At 34.7% G+C, this 15,991-nt stretch overlaps 1 protein-coding gene across 1 annotated transcript; it reads right to left on the bottom strand.

Annotated features, from left to right (window-relative positions):
* Positions 1-6,483: 6,483 nt before the first annotated feature.
* On the bottom strand, positions 6,484-8,916 carry LOC131620053 (uncharacterized). The gene has a single exon (XM_058891078.1). It carries the CDS (start codon positions 8,914-8,916, stop codon positions 6,484-6,486), a length of 2,433 nt encoding a protein of 810 aa, XP_058747061.1.
* Positions 8,917-15,991: the final 7,075 nt, after the last annotated feature.

Below are 15,991 nucleotides of genomic sequence, written 5' to 3'. Positions count from 1 at the left end.
AGATGAACTGCACTTTTGTGATTTCCAAATGAATCAAGCTCTCCTTTTCAAATGAATGGTATGGATGGACTATAATGTTGATTTGGATGCCCTTGAATCATATTTTGAGTCTTGGAACCATCTCTTGATTAAAAGTCAACCCTCCATAGAAATTAGGTCAAAACCCTAATTTGAGCTTCTGATGAACTTGAAGGTGATTGATCTTGCATTGAACCATCTTTGGGCCTTGATATTGATTGGATAACCCTTTGAATCATGGAAGAATGATGAATTCCTTTGGGGGTCTTAAAACCCTAGTCTGCTCAATTCCTTCTTGATCAGTCTCCTATCTTAGGACACAAGCAACAAACAATTTTTTATATTTTTTGGGTTAATAAAGGTAAATGCATGATGATTATGATAACAATGATGATCCTAATGTTTAGGATATGGTGGGATCTCAGTTGTCAAAAATTGGGGTGCAATACCACCCTCACCACACGACCACGTGGTTTTCATGTCAATAAATAGTGACATGAAAATCACGTCGCAAATGAAGATGCTTTTTCTGACCAAACGCTGCTACGCCTGCTCTGACTGAAAGTGCATGAATCTCTGGTCCAAATGTTGCGACGTGATTTTAACTCCACTAAATAGTGAAGTGAAAATCACATTACTAAAAGTTGCCACCTTACCTCCTGCGACGTAATTTAACATGTCGCAAATATTGGTTTGTGAAGTGTTTTTTCTATTTGTGGCGTGTTTTTCACGTCACTACTGAGCATTTTTTTTTGTAGTGCACCCACTCCACCACCACCCCTCACACCACCACCACCTCCCCGTCCTCACATCAAACTTGAAGTTCCACGTTCAATGGAACTGATGCTATGGGCTGGATCTTCAAAATTAATCAAATCTTTAACTACCATAAAACTCCAGAAGAAGAACGACTCATTGTCGCCTCTTTCTATGTGGAGGGTCCTGCGCTAAGCTAGTACCCGTGGATGTTTCGCAACCACCTTATCACCACTTGGTTCGGCATGATCCAAGCCATCGAAACCCGTTTTTCTCCAAGCTATTACGATGACCCCAGCCAATCTTTGTTTGAGCTCACTCAGCATGGCTCACTTAACCAATATCTCACAGACTTTGAACGTCTCGCTAACCGCATTGTTGACTTACCACCTCCTTTTCTCCTTAGCTGCTTCGTCTCCGGCCTCTCACTAGAGATGCCCCGTGAGGTTCAAGCTCTCCAACCCGCAACACTCTCACACGCCACCACCTTAGCCAAAGTCCTAGAAGACAAAATCGACGAACGTCGTCGTGGCATCCAATTTTGTAAGTTCTCACCGGAAGAAATGTCCTCTCGCAAAAAAGGCCTCTTCTATATTGTGAAGAAACCATCATTCCCGGCCACAAATGTAAGGGTCACTTCACTCCCAGAGAAAAGAAATCTCATACCCACTCCACTCCCAGACCCACCACCCAAAACTGAACAAATGCACTCCAACCAACTTGACGTACATATAAGCTTCCATGCCCTGTTTGGCTCCACCGGTACAACCACCATAAGAATCATCGACAAAATTGCCAACCAACCAGTTACAATGCTTATTGACGGAGGAAGCACTCATAATTTCATCCAAAGCCGTATGGCCAAATTTCTCAACCTTCCATCGCTACCTGTCGATCCATTTAAAGTCATGGTAGGTAACAATCATTTACTTGAATGCCAACATATTTGCAATAACGTGGCATTGACCCTTCAGTCACATCCATTCATTGTGGATTTTTATTTACTTCCCCTTAGTGGTGCAAATACTGTTCTTGGGGCTCTATGGCTCAAATCCCTCGGCCTAGTACTAATGGACTATTCCACACTCACTTTATCCTTTACCTTTAATGACACCCCCATTCTACTCCCGGCTGATGCACCCCAAAGCCCAACAATCATTTCAGCCCAACAACTCAAACGTTGTGCCCAAATCCACTCAGCATCTGAATTCTTCCATATACAAATGATCCTACCAACACAAATAACCAAACCAAGCCTAATACCCGACCCACATCCTATACCCTCCATCAACAAACTTATCCTTCAGTATTCCAAACTTTTCAACCCTAACCAAGGAATCCCACCCTCTCACAATTCTAACCATCGTATTCATCTACTTCCATCACCCTCCCCAGTTTCAGTCAAACCTTACCGTTACTCTTTTCCCAAAAAAATGAAATTGAGCATCAAGTTAAAGAGATACTCCACCAAGAACTCATTTTCCCTAGCCGCAAACCCTTTTTCTTCACCGGTTCTTCTTGTTAAAAGAACAGTGGAACTTGGCAATTTTACGTCGATTACAGGGCGCTCAACGCAATCACCATCAAAGACCGCTTCCCTACACCCACCATTGAAGAACTATTGGATGAATTGGGCGGTGCATCTTGTTTTTCCAAACTTGATTTAAGACAAGGGTTTCATCAAATTCGTATGTATGAAAACGATATCGAAAAATAGCATTCCACACTTATCAAGGACACTATGAATATTGTGTTATGCCTTTCGGCCTTTGTAATGCCCCATCAACCTTTCAAGCAACCATGAACGAACTCCTTCATCCTTTTCTCTGTCGTTTCACTGTCGTGTTTTTTGACGACATCCTTGTTTATAACCTCCCTCTAGAACTTCACATTCGACATTTGGAACAAGTTTTTCAAAAACTACTGGATGGTAACTTCTATCTCAAACACTCTAAGTATTCCCTTGCTCAATGTCAACTAGTATACGCAGGACATATTATCTTAGTTTACGGCGTACAACAAGAACCATAAAAAATCGAAGCTATGGTTGAATGGCCACAACCAACCAACATCAAATCCCTCTGTGGATTCCTTGGTCTGATAGGCTTCTACCGCAAATTCGTAAAAGGCTATGCATCAATTTCTACACCCTAAATTGTCCTGTTAGGCAAGGGTTCCTTCATTTGGTCCCTAGAAGCTCAAGTCGCTTTCAACCAACTCAAATTAGCTATGACTCAAACCCCTACTCTGGTGTTGCCAGATTTTTCCTTACCATTTGACATTGAAACATATGCTTCTGGAACGGCTATGGGCGTAGTTCTCATGCAAAAATCTCACCCTATAGCATTTTTTCAGTCAACCCTTTTGCACCAAACTGCAACGCTCCTCAACATATGTTAGGGAATTGCACGCTATTACGATAGCTTTCAAGAAATGGTGCCAATACTTATTAAGGAACCACTTCACCATTTTCACTGATCACAAAAGTGTCTAAGGCCTCATTTCTCAGGTGATACAAACCCCTGAACAACACACATACCTCTCCAAACTCCTCGACTACGATTACTCCATTCAATACGAAACAGGGAGAAGTAACATAGTCACCGACGCCCTCACACGAGCTCCTGAAGGCCTAGGCACGCATCTTTCTTTCTCTATTCCTCACTTTCTCTTTCTGGATCATCTTCGCCGTTCCCTACAAAATAGCCAACCATTCCATAAACTACTTAACCAAATTCAAAGCAACCCTTCATCGCTACCACACTACAAAATACAAAATGGCCCCATTCTTTACAAAAACCGTATTTGGTTTGACCATCAAAACCCTTTTGGTGATCAACTATTAGAAGAATTCCACTCTACACCTTTAGGGGGACACATGAGGATTACCAAAACCTTGGCACGACTCAAATCCGATTTCTTTTGGGAAGGACTATGACACAGTGTACAAACCTTTATCAACAATTGCACCATATGCCAACTAATCAAATACAGTACCCAAAAACCTACATGACTGCTCCAATCACTATCAATACCTTCACCCATATGGGAAGACCTTTCACTTGATTTAATCACAGGTTTACGTACTTCTTATGGTTTTTCTGTAATTTTGGTAGTCGTGGATATATTTTCAAAGGGTGTTCATTTAGGTGCTTTACCTCACCATTTCACAACCTACAAAGTGGCATCTCTATTCATGGACATGGTTTTTAAACATCATGGATTTGCCCGCAGCTTAGTTTTTGACCGCGACCCAATCTTCATTAGCGGCTTCTTGCGCGAACTGTTTAAACTTTGTGTACTAAACTTCGAATGAGCACAACATATCACCCCGAAACTAACAGACGAACATAGGTTTTCAACAGGGTCTTGGAAAAATACTTGCGCTCCTTTGTTCACAAATATCCCAACCAATGGTACTCATATCTTACTCTTGCCGAATGGTCTTACAACACCTCAATTCACTCTTCAACATGATATTCTCCCTTCAAAATCACATTTGGGAAGCCCCCTAATACCCCCTCATACCTCCTAGGTTCCTCTTCTATAGAAGCCGTAGATTACATCCTTTCTTCCAGACAACAACTCATTACCAAGCTTAAACACACACTTTCCAAAGCGCAGAACCGCGTGAAATAATCCGCGGACACCAAAAGATGCGATGTTTCATATGCAGTAAATTCTTATGTCTAAATCAAGCTCCGCCCCTTTAGAGAGTTATCAGTCACTTTATCTCTCTACATCAAACTATCTCAAAGATATTATGGATCTTTTAAGGTTCTCCAACAAATTGGTCCTATGGCTTACCAGCTGGAACTCCCTCCTACATCTAAAATTCACCCCGTATTCCATTGCTCTCTTATAAAACCTCACCATGGCCCTATTGATCCAATCACCCCCCTCAATCCCACCTACTTCCATCTAAAACCATTCTCTTCTAACCCAATGTCCATTTTAGATTCTAAGTGGGACGAATCTACTACACCATCGACCCGTATGGTACTCATTCCATGGTAGGGCCTCAATCCTGAAGACACCAGTTGGGAATCCTGGCCTCAAATCTGCGCAGCTTATCACCTTGAGGACAAGGTGGTTTTTCCCTCCATGGGTAATTGTAACATCCCAATTACTATCAACAACACCAATTCTATTAATGAGGGAAAGCCCAAGATAGCTGCAACTGTTAAGCCCAAAGAGATAAGAGAATCAACACGCACAAGGAAAAGGCCTCAACACCTTGATAACTATGTTTATGCAGCATTACAGCTGGAATGCAAGCAGTACTATCCTAGGATTCTAGAAGAATAAACAACTCAAAAAATCTATATCTTATTACAATTCTGTTAGGATATTTTATTAAGATTCTTTATCAATCCCTACAATTTAGGATAGTCATTGGATTGAGGGAATAGATTTTCCAATGATTTGTATGAATCTGCTATAAAAAACCAACATAATGATGAATAAAATATTCAATATTTTTATTTCTATATCCTATAAAGGAGGTCTCCTTGTCCTACAATTCAAGAAAAAATAAACACTTAACATTGTCACACTATTGAAAAGAAACTTCCGTTTGTTGTCACAAACCTTTGACAGGGAGTCATCGTCGATAGGTTGGACATTGTACATAGTATAAGTTGGGTATAAGTTTGGTTTTTAGTTATGCTGTCCATCCAATTTTCATGCTCTCTATGGCGTGTCAAGACTCTATTTCAATCTAAATGATTGTAAGATGGAAATGTTAGATGAGTTAGAGTTAAGTTTTGCCAAAAGTGACAGGTTTACAAAATATATTATACAACAGACAAAACATATATGCAAATGTGTTTGAAATGATGAGTGTAAAAACCCAATAAACATGTTTCAATGATATATAACCAAATTGAAATAACAAACATTGTTAACAGGCGAAGACATGTTAACTTGTTGAAAATCAAAGTGTTTGTAAAAAAATATGAATATGTGGTTCAAACCATGAATGTAAGAAAAAATAAAACATGTTTCAATGATCTAAAACAACATTCAAAGAGTTAGCATTGTTAATAATCAATAGAAAAAATCATTATTCAAATCAGAAAGATATATAAATGAAGTTGTTATTGTTACCATGATTGTAAAAACAATGAAACCTGTTAGAAACAATGAAACCATGAATGTAAAAACAGATTGAACAGATTTAGCATTGTTAATAGGTTTTATAAAAGAGATTGAATAGATTTAGCATTGTTAATAGGTTTTATAAAAGAGTGAAAACATCTTAGAAATGGTTGTCGTGAAACTTTTTGAAAACATGGTAAGCTATATATATATAAAAGTAAAGTGAAAGAAAAGGCATTATATAAATATTTTTCATGAATACATGTTAACCTTTATGCAGCCATACCTTTATGAAACCATGTTCTTACAAGGAAACTTAAAGTGAGCATGAGTAAAGTATTGCATGAAGATTTATAGAAGACAAGATAAGAAGCTGTTTTTGAAAAATAAAGATTAAAAAAACATGCAAGTTGTTATGAAACATTTTGAACACGATCTTCCATTTTAAAGCAACTCCAGTGGCGGAGCCAGATAAAAAAAAATGGGATGGCCGCTAATGTAAAATAAAAATTATAAATAAAAATAAAAATAATATTTTTAATAAAACATTAAGTTAACATAATACAAAATTGATTATCAAAAAATCAAACTATATAATTTAAAAGTACCTTAAAATAATGCTTTACGCGTTCCGAGTGACTTGAAACCATCAATAATAGACTCCGAACTAATGCTTGAACTGATCTCCCTTACAATATATACTGTCATGCTATCTCCTAGAAACCCGTCATCCATCTTGTTTCTCAACTTAGTCTTGATAATTTTCATTGCTGAAAAGGACCTCTCAGTTGTAGCCGTAGAAACTGGAAGAGTCATGATAAGACGGAGTAGTCTATCAATCAAAAAGTAAATTTCAGCCTGTCCTGTTGCAACCAAGCATGAACATAGTTCTTGAATAGTTGATAAATTGTTCAAATTTGACTCTTTGCGAGCAGTAAATAGAAAATGTTGGAGTTGAAATTGCAAATTATTCTTCTCTTGATCACTAAAATCCATAGGATAATATTTTTCCACAAGAGAACAAATAGTATCAATATTAAAAGCTTTATATCCATCCTTAGGAGACAAAGCACAAGAAAGGGTTAACAAATCCATTGCTTGCTCACTAAATCTGCTATTCAACTCTTGTAACTGTTTATCAATGGTAGTGAAAAAGATTTCAACTTTAAAATAATGTTGAATTGTGACTTGATTCTCTTCAAGACGCGGTCGTCCAAATCTTGTTGTTGGATGAATATCATTAAGATCAGGAATCTCAATACCATGTTTTTCACAAAAAGATCTCACTTTAGTAAACAATATATCCCAACCATTTTCTCTCAAGTCTTGAATAAAACTCTTTGTTGAACGAACCAAGTGCATAGCATTAACTACATCCTGATTTTGTTTTTGCAAGGCTTGACAAAGCATATCTGTTATCCCCATAATTTCTTTCATCATGTGCAAAATAAATATAAAATCAAATGCCTTCAAGTAATTATAAGAACTATCAGCATCCCCGCGTGTAGCATAACTTCCTCTTTCTCTTGCAATTTTTTTTAAAACTGAACAAGTTGCTTCATACATGTTTATCAAGCTACAAATAGAATTATAATGTGATCCCCAACGAGTATCTCCCGCTCGTTTCAAAGTACCAACTTGATTCGCACCTTTACCAGTTACAATCTCATCAATCTCTAATAAATATGCAATTTCTTCTAATTGGGCCGCTTGTAGCTCATCATGGCGCTTCGTAGAAGAACAAACAACATTAACAATAAAAGTTAACTTTTCAAAGAATTTATGAACTGATTTTACCTCTCTTGAAGATGTAACCAACGCAAGTTGCAATCGGTGAGCAAAACAATGAACATAGTACGCATAAGGACAATCCTTCATAAAGAGTGCTTGTAAGCCATTCCATTCTCCTCTCATGTTGCTTGCACCATCATAACCTTGGCCACGAATGTTAGAAACATCAAGGTTATGTCGAGAAAGTATATCACATATTGCTTCCTTAAGAGTTAAAGATGTGGTGTCTTTAACATGTGCCACATCAAAAAATCTTTCTTGTATTAAACCAACTTTATCAACAAATCTTAATACAAGAGCCATTTGTTCCTTTTTTGACTCATCGCGGGCTTCATCCACAACGATACAAAATTTGGAATCACCAATTTTCTCACGAATATGCTTTTTCACCCTACTTGAAAGAATTTGCAAGAGCTCTTTTTGAATTTGATGTGAAGTATACTTGCAATTTTGTGGAGCATTTTCCAACACAACTTTTGCAATTTCATCATTATAAGATGCTAAAAGTTTTAACAACTCAAGAAAGTTTCCTTGATTTTTTGAATTACTAGTTTCATCGTGACCCCTAAAAGCACAAGCTTGAAGTGTTAACCAACGAACCGTGTCAATTGAAGTCTTGAGACGTAGCCGATTATTCATTCTTTGACACGAACTTTGCACTTGAATAACATTTCTAATATGACCATCTTGATTCAATAAGTCTTGACAAGCTTGCATTGCATTGTTGTGTGGTGAGCATGGATCCTTCCCTATGTGTTTAAGAAAGGAACATTGCTTTCCATTCCTAACTTTTTTCCAATTTCTAAAACCCATAGAAATGAAGACATGTGATCCGGGACGTCCACTTGGTTTTTTGCTAAAAAGGTAACATGGTAAGCAATATGCCGCATCTTCGGATGGTGAATATTCTAACCATGATGGAAAAATGCTAAACCAAGTATGTTGAAACCTTCTTGGATGATCTTCATTACCGGACAAAGGATAGTTTTCTAAATGAATTTGATATGGACCCCATTTTAGATAAGCTCGTTGTATTGCATCCACTTGATTTGGTGGATATTTCCAAATTGGGGGACGCTTTCCAGGATCACGTTCCAAAGAGTTTTCAAAGCCATGATGTTCTTCAATTATTGGATTCTCAAGATCTCTTTGAGGTTCTGTTATCGGGATTATAACTTCTTCATCTCTTTCTTCTCTTTCAATTTCACATGCTTTCCTCTTGAAAAAAGAATCAATTTTTCGATTATTCATCTTTACGTTTCTGATGAAAAAAATAAAACAAAATATAATATCAACAAAAATTCATCCAATTTATACTAATAAATTATATCACTAACTAATAGTATCTATTAATCTAATTCATACTTTTTTCATATACAATACAAATTTTATATTTATTTGTAGTAACAGTATGATGAATTCATATATATAGTCACTAACATTAACTATTGTTATTTCTCCACTATTTCTTCACTAACAGTAACAGTATGATGAACTCAAAATATAAGTTCATTATTGTTATTTCTCCACTATTGTCTACTGTTAAGTTTTTTTTACATATGCAGAAAAATTGCAGTCAGTCTCAAAATATAGGTTCAACCTTGAAGCTACAAGAAAGAAGATTTCTCTTTTCTTAGCTTTCAATTTCATGGATTGCTAACCTTAATAGATTACAAGAAACATAAATTTAACCTCTAAAAGTCTAGAAAATTGAGAAATTTAACATCCCTAAACCATAAATCTAACATCCCCAAATTCATAAAATGTATAATCAGTGTCCCTCCTAACACTTTTAAAGGAAGAAGAAGAAGATAAAAACCCTAAAATTAAAAATACATAAGGGAAGAAGAGAAGACCTTTTTGAAACAAAGAAGGTTGCAAGGGTTCCAACTTCCGACGGCGACGGCAACGATTTCTGTAAGTTTTGTAAAAAAAAAATCTTTTCACGGCAATGAGAGAATGAAACTTGAGTTTTTAAAACTCTTTTATCTAACCTAAAAGAAAAAATGTGAACAGACATGAATAAGGAAAAATATAAAATAAAGTTTAATTAAATCCAAGGTTATTTTAGTAATTTTCAATATATATAAAAAATTTAAAAAAAAATAAAGGGGAGGCCATGGCCTACCCCTGTACCCCCCTGTCTCCGCCACTGAGCAACTCACCTTCGGAATCTCCTTGTTGCTAAAGCGTAAACTGAAAGCAAAAGGAAGAAACATCATATATTTAGAAGTTAAAACAGAAAAACGAATATGAAAGTTGTTAGTTTCATGGTTTTTGTATTGACATAGTTTTGTTAAAACATGGTTCTTAACTGATGTTGAACAAGATGATGTAACATTCTATCATACTGTCATAACATGTTTTGTTGTTATGTATGTGAACAATTGTTCTGCCGAATGTTATGATATTCTACACCAGAACATCCTGACAGTTTAGACTCTTGATTGAAAAATATGTGAATCTGGAATATTCAAATAATTATTACAGGCGCAAGCAATCAATGGATGATTAGGACGAATGCTGATTTGTCAGATTAGTCTCTGATTTTAGAAAAAGAATCTTTGAGATTCTTTTTGGAAAACTAAGATTTGATTTGATTTTTATTTGTTCCTAATCTGTAAAAAGATCTTGCAGATGTTTCAGAAAAGAGAATATTGAATTCAAATTGAAGTTCAAGCCCATTCTGCAAGCATATATAAAAAGAAAACTTGAAAAACCTAGTTTGTCAAGCTTTCTCAAACAAAACTGTGGGGAGCAATAAAGGTTGTTGTTTTGAGAGTTCTTAAAGTTCTTTGTGTTTTCTGTTTATTTGTGTCACTCATGTATCTTCTGATACATTGAGGTGAACGTGTGTTCTCACTCGAGAGTTGAGTATTCTTGATCAAAGCTTTTAAGCAAGATAAGTATTGCTCTTATTTAAGGTGCTTAACTAAATATTTTGTTTATTGGAAAGCGTAATCTTTCTACTTGGATTCCCTTAGTCTTGGGGGTGTGTGACCAGTGATAGTGATTAGTCGAGAAGTTAAAAATAGATAAATAATACACTTTTTTGAACATGTAATTTTTTTTTTGTAAGTAAGATATTATATAATAGAGAACTAAGAGTTCTCAAACCTGATTACACGAAGACGGGGAAGAACCCGGAACAAAAGAAAAATTACACGCCAATTACAAAAGCATTACGAGAGAAAAAGAATCGGATCCTTACTAAACTCGTAAAAGGAATAATTGGAATGCGTAATTTTTCTGCAAAAAGACCACTTCCAAACAAGAAGCTTAATGCTCCAAACCATGTCGTTAACGTTCCAACCCTCCTCCCGAAAACACACACCATTCCTTGTAATGCATATAGTCCAAGTTGTAGCCAACCAAACAACATCTACCTTGCTATCTATTAACTTTTGTGTACAAAAGAACCTATGCCAATCCATAAAATTAGACAAGCACTCATCCTCCATAAAACCCACTTTACCAACCCAAAAAGCTATTTCTTTCCAAATTTTCTTCACCACTACACTACCAAAAAAGGAATGGTTTCTATTCTCTACATCCACTCCACAAAAAAAAGCACTTTAAATTATCTACGGGAAAAAGAATACCTCTCAAGACCAAAAGATTCTTGGTAGGTAATCTATCATGGAGGAGTCTCCAACCGAAAACCTTAATTTTGAAAGGCACCTCAACTTTCCAAACAAGCCGAAAAGCATCATCAAATTTGTTGGGTGGTCCATGCGGAATAAAGTTGCTACCGTAGAAAGCGTAACAAGAAGCCACAGAAAAATCCAAACCGTTATTACTCACCCATGAAACCGTGTCCTTTCCCTCCTTGAACATATAATCTTACTTGATAAAATATTAAAGGTTTTTTATATTTAAAAAAAATCATTTTTTGAAGTTCTCTTCTTTTCTTTCAGACTCCCAAATAAAATCTATTTTTTTTTTTATGAAAATAAGACGCGACGTCTCTCTTTTTTAGTCTTGAAATGTTGTAGATTGTTATTGCTCCTTGATTTTCCGAACTCTCCAACGTGAAACATGAAGAGGGGATTAGAAGGGTTGGATGGACTTTGTTAAGTACCAAATTCAATTTGTGGGTCAAGAATGTAATAGATGTAATTACCTATCAATAATTCAGCCTGCATTTTTATTTTATTTTTAAAATATGGCAATTTTTTTAATAGAATATTCTAAAATATTCATCCATTTTAATAGGTATGTTTCACCTGTACCTATTCATACCCGACAAATTATAAGAAATGAAAGATATCCCTATAAATATAATTCACATTTGTGTTGTTCTACTTCAATTAAAATGAATACTTTCTTAGATAACAATATGGCTTAACTTCCCTATCTCACAAAATCGATATTTCTGTTTCTGGTACTACAAAAGAAATCAATGATAAAAAATCCAACTCAAACACAATTCATATGAATTTGGTTTAGTGACAGCTCTACATTATAATGAGTGAAGTTGATATATATACAGCAATATCAATAATACTTCATATTGAATCTATAATTTTGGTGTCAATCTCTACGAAAATATGGTTTATACTATCTTTATTTTTGTTTTATTATAAATTGTTTTATCAGTTTCATAAATATTAAAAAAATTATTTATAAAAGAATGAAAATAATACACAATAGCAAATATGTAAGAGTATAATAAAAAGAATATGATTAATAATTTATTGATATTACAAAAGGGCCTATAAGTACAAAATGTTTTCAAAATAATATATTTAAAAAAAAAAAGAGTAATATATTTTAATTTTTATTTTACTTTTTTAATTTTGTCTCTATTGCTTTAGCTTTACTTGTTTTTAAAGAACAATATACAACATTTTTGTTAGAAAGTTATTTTATTGATTTTGTTTCTTTTTAACTTTTATTCTCTAATTTAATAATATATTATATTTCAGTGTTTTATTGTATGATGTTATTTTCTTTAAAATTATGTTTGGGAGTTTTTAAGTAGGGGGGGGGGGGGAGGGGGGGAAAGACTTACGAGGGAAGGAAAGGAAAGGAGAAAGAAGGAAACCTTTCCCTTATTTGGGAGTTTAAAAAAATAGAAGAACAAAAAGGTAATGGAAGACTTTTATTGTAATATTACTTTTTACTCTTTTCTTTAAAATTATTGATTTGTATTCTCTATTTTTTAATTTATTTCTAAAAAAATATTTAAAATTATTATAAATATAAATGTGAAAATTTTTGATAAAATAATCATAATTTTTTTAAAACTATATTATCTTTTATTTTATTATTAATTTGAAAACAAAATATTAGATAAATTCCTCTAGATAAATTAAAAACTATATCTAAAAAAAGATTAAAATTAAACTACATGTAATTCGAAATAAATTCGATAAAATAGTAATAAATTAAATTTCAATTTTTCTAAAAAAATAATTGTTTTTTATTTTGTTATAAAATACATGTAAATATGAAAATACTTGATAAAATATTAATAAATTAAAATTTTATTTTTCTAAAGAAATGTATTATTTTTATTTCATTATTAATTAAAAAAAAACAAAAAAAGTTGATAAATTTCTCTACATAAAAAATTTGATAACATTTCTTATAATGTTCTTGAAATCCAAAATCAAAGAAAGGTATGAAAAATTTCTTAAATTAAATTTATTTGACAAATACAAATAATACCATCTCAATTAATATCTTTCTTTCAGATAACTTTCTGCAATATTGACCAGAGTTTTCCCAATTTTCATAAGTACCACATAGGTCAAATTAGTTACAACTCAAGATAATGTATTCAAATATAACGTATGCAACAACAATCTCATATTCTTGACTTCACTCTTACATCCTCTAACAAATTTCTACAATATTTATACCAAAATAACAACTTACCATCAGCATATACGTTTTCAATAGAGTTAGTAAGTATATGGAAAAATATTCAAAACTTGACGAACGACCTTGACCAAATATAATTAAGTTCAACTAGATAATTCTTTCGCATATCTTTAAGGATCAAAGTAAAGGTCTAATATTTTCAGAATATTTAAAAGACAAGTATATGTTGGAGTGAGCATATGTCTCTCCACTTGTATTTCTTGTAAAAGTTTTAAGACATCTACTTATGAAATTAAAAGTTTGATATTAGCTCTCCCATAAGCAGAAATATTTATCTTAAAATATTTATCATGAGATGCGGTATTCTCTCTAAACACATCAGTTGTGGTCTAAAGAGAATATTGTATCCCTTCAATTTTAGCTTCATCTTAGCCTTTTTAGATAATCTAGCTTTAGGTTCTTGTAAAATTTGCACCACTGGAGAAATAACATATTGATCACTGCCTCCCTCTTGCAAACTCTCTCATGTCACTTTTTCATTAGTTTCGATGGACTCTAACTCAATATTGAGGGGATGATTTTGTCAAAAATCTTCATCATTTATAACATTTCCTCTATTGGCCGTATCATCTCCACATGCAATGGATAACTTGTCATAATTAGGAACATGTTTTGTCATCCATTATACAACTTCTGCTTTTGACTATAAAAAAAGAAATTAGGTAAAAAGGTTTAAATAAAATAGATCTATCTTTAGTATGTAAATGACAGTGAATGTAAATTGTGGTAAAAGCACAAAAACGGTTGGAAGTTTGTCAATTGTCAATTGCCAACTTTGATTTTTGTTGTGAAAAACGATACCAATAACAAAGTATAATAGGGAATTAGGGAAGAGAATAAGAACACAAGAATTGGTTATAACTGCTATTCTTTCACTTTCTCTTAAAACAAGATTACAAGTTTACAAGAATAACAAATAACCTCTCTCACCCTAAATTAGGATTTGCAGCTTAGCAATGATGAGAGACTAGTATGCTATTTATAATAAAACCTAACATACTAACTAATGGGCTTTTTCAGCAAGACCCATTACACAAGCCAACTTAATAAACAAGCTAACTTAACAAATTAGGGTTTAAGCACTAAAACCTAATTTAACATGCTAACAACCCTAGCATCTTCGACATCTGCATGCTAGACCCATCTTCGACTACAGCATGCACACTTCGACACCAGCATGTGAACAATCCTTCGACTTCATGCTTAACTCTGTCGAACTGTCGAACCAAGAAGCTACCCTTCGACAATACTAGAGTTCGATCCAATATCTCACAAATCTCCACCTTGGACCTAACTCTACAACGTCAAGGAACAAACTAGCTTTCTTCATGCAGCTTTATCAACTGCATACAGTGGAAAAACTTGCAACTCGGCAATGTCTTGGTGATCATATCAGCAGCATTGTCTTCAGTCGAAACCTTCAGCACTTGGACTTCTCCACGCTCGATTACTCCTCTGACGAAATGCAGCCTCACATCAATGTGCTTAGTTCGCTCATGATAGGCTGAATTCTTCGACAGGTGTATTGCACTTTGACTATCACATTTAACAGTGATACCTCGACCTTGAAGTTTCAGCTCCTTCGCAAAACCTTCAAGCCACAATGCTTCTTTCACAGCTTCAGTTAGGGCAATATACTCCGCTTCAGTGGTTGATAGAGCAACAACCTTCTGAAGTGTTGCTTTCCAACTAATTGTAGTGCCAAACATAGTGAAAACATATCCAGAAATAGATTTTCTGGAATCCATACAACCTGCATAATCAGAGTCGACATATCCTTCTATTACTGCTTTACTATCTTCACCCAAGGCTCCACCATAAATTAGGACTCTATTCAGAGACCCATTTATGTACCTTAAAATCCACTTCAATGCTTGCCAGTGAGCCTTTCCAGGATTCGCCATGTACCTGCTTACAAGACTGACTGCGTAAGCTATGTCGGGTCTAGTACAGACCATAGCATACATCAAAGAGCCGACTATATTAGCATATGGGATGCTATTCATATAGACTCTTTCGACATCAGTACTGGGACACTGATCAATACTCAGCTTGAATTGAGGGTTTGTTGGAGTCACAACTGGCTTCGAATTCGACATACCAAACTTTTCAAGAATCTTCCGTAGATATGCCTCTTGAGATAAGCATATCTTCGACTTCTTTCTATTTCTCCGAATGTCAATTCCAAGAATCCTGGAAGCAGCTCCCAGATCCTTCATATCGAACTCCTTATTGAGTTCAGCCTTCACCCTCATCACATCTTCAACACTGTTGCTTGCTATGAGAATATCATCCACATAAAGCAACAAAATAACAAATGAATTACCAGGTCGAAATCTGAAGTAAACGCAGTGGTCGAACTGACTTCTAATGAAACTTATGCGTGCCATGAACTTGTCGAATCTCTTATTCCACTGTCGAGGAGATTGTTTCAGCC

The sequence above is a fragment of the Vicia villosa genome, linkage group LG7 (assembly GCF_029867415.1).
Source record: "Vicia villosa cultivar HV-30 ecotype Madison, WI linkage group LG7, Vvil1.0, whole genome shotgun sequence".
Lineage (NCBI taxonomy): Eukaryota > Viridiplantae > Streptophyta > Magnoliopsida > Fabales > Fabaceae > Vicia > Vicia villosa.
Note: the sequence above shows the minus strand (reverse complement) of the source record. Positions and strands in the feature narration are given on the sequence as shown.

What these genes read in the sequence shown, in the direction of transcription:
- LOC131620053 (XM_058891078.1), bottom strand. Translation starts at nt 8,916, where the DNA reads ATGAATAATCGAAAAATTGATTCTTTTTTCAAGAGGAAAGCATGTGAA.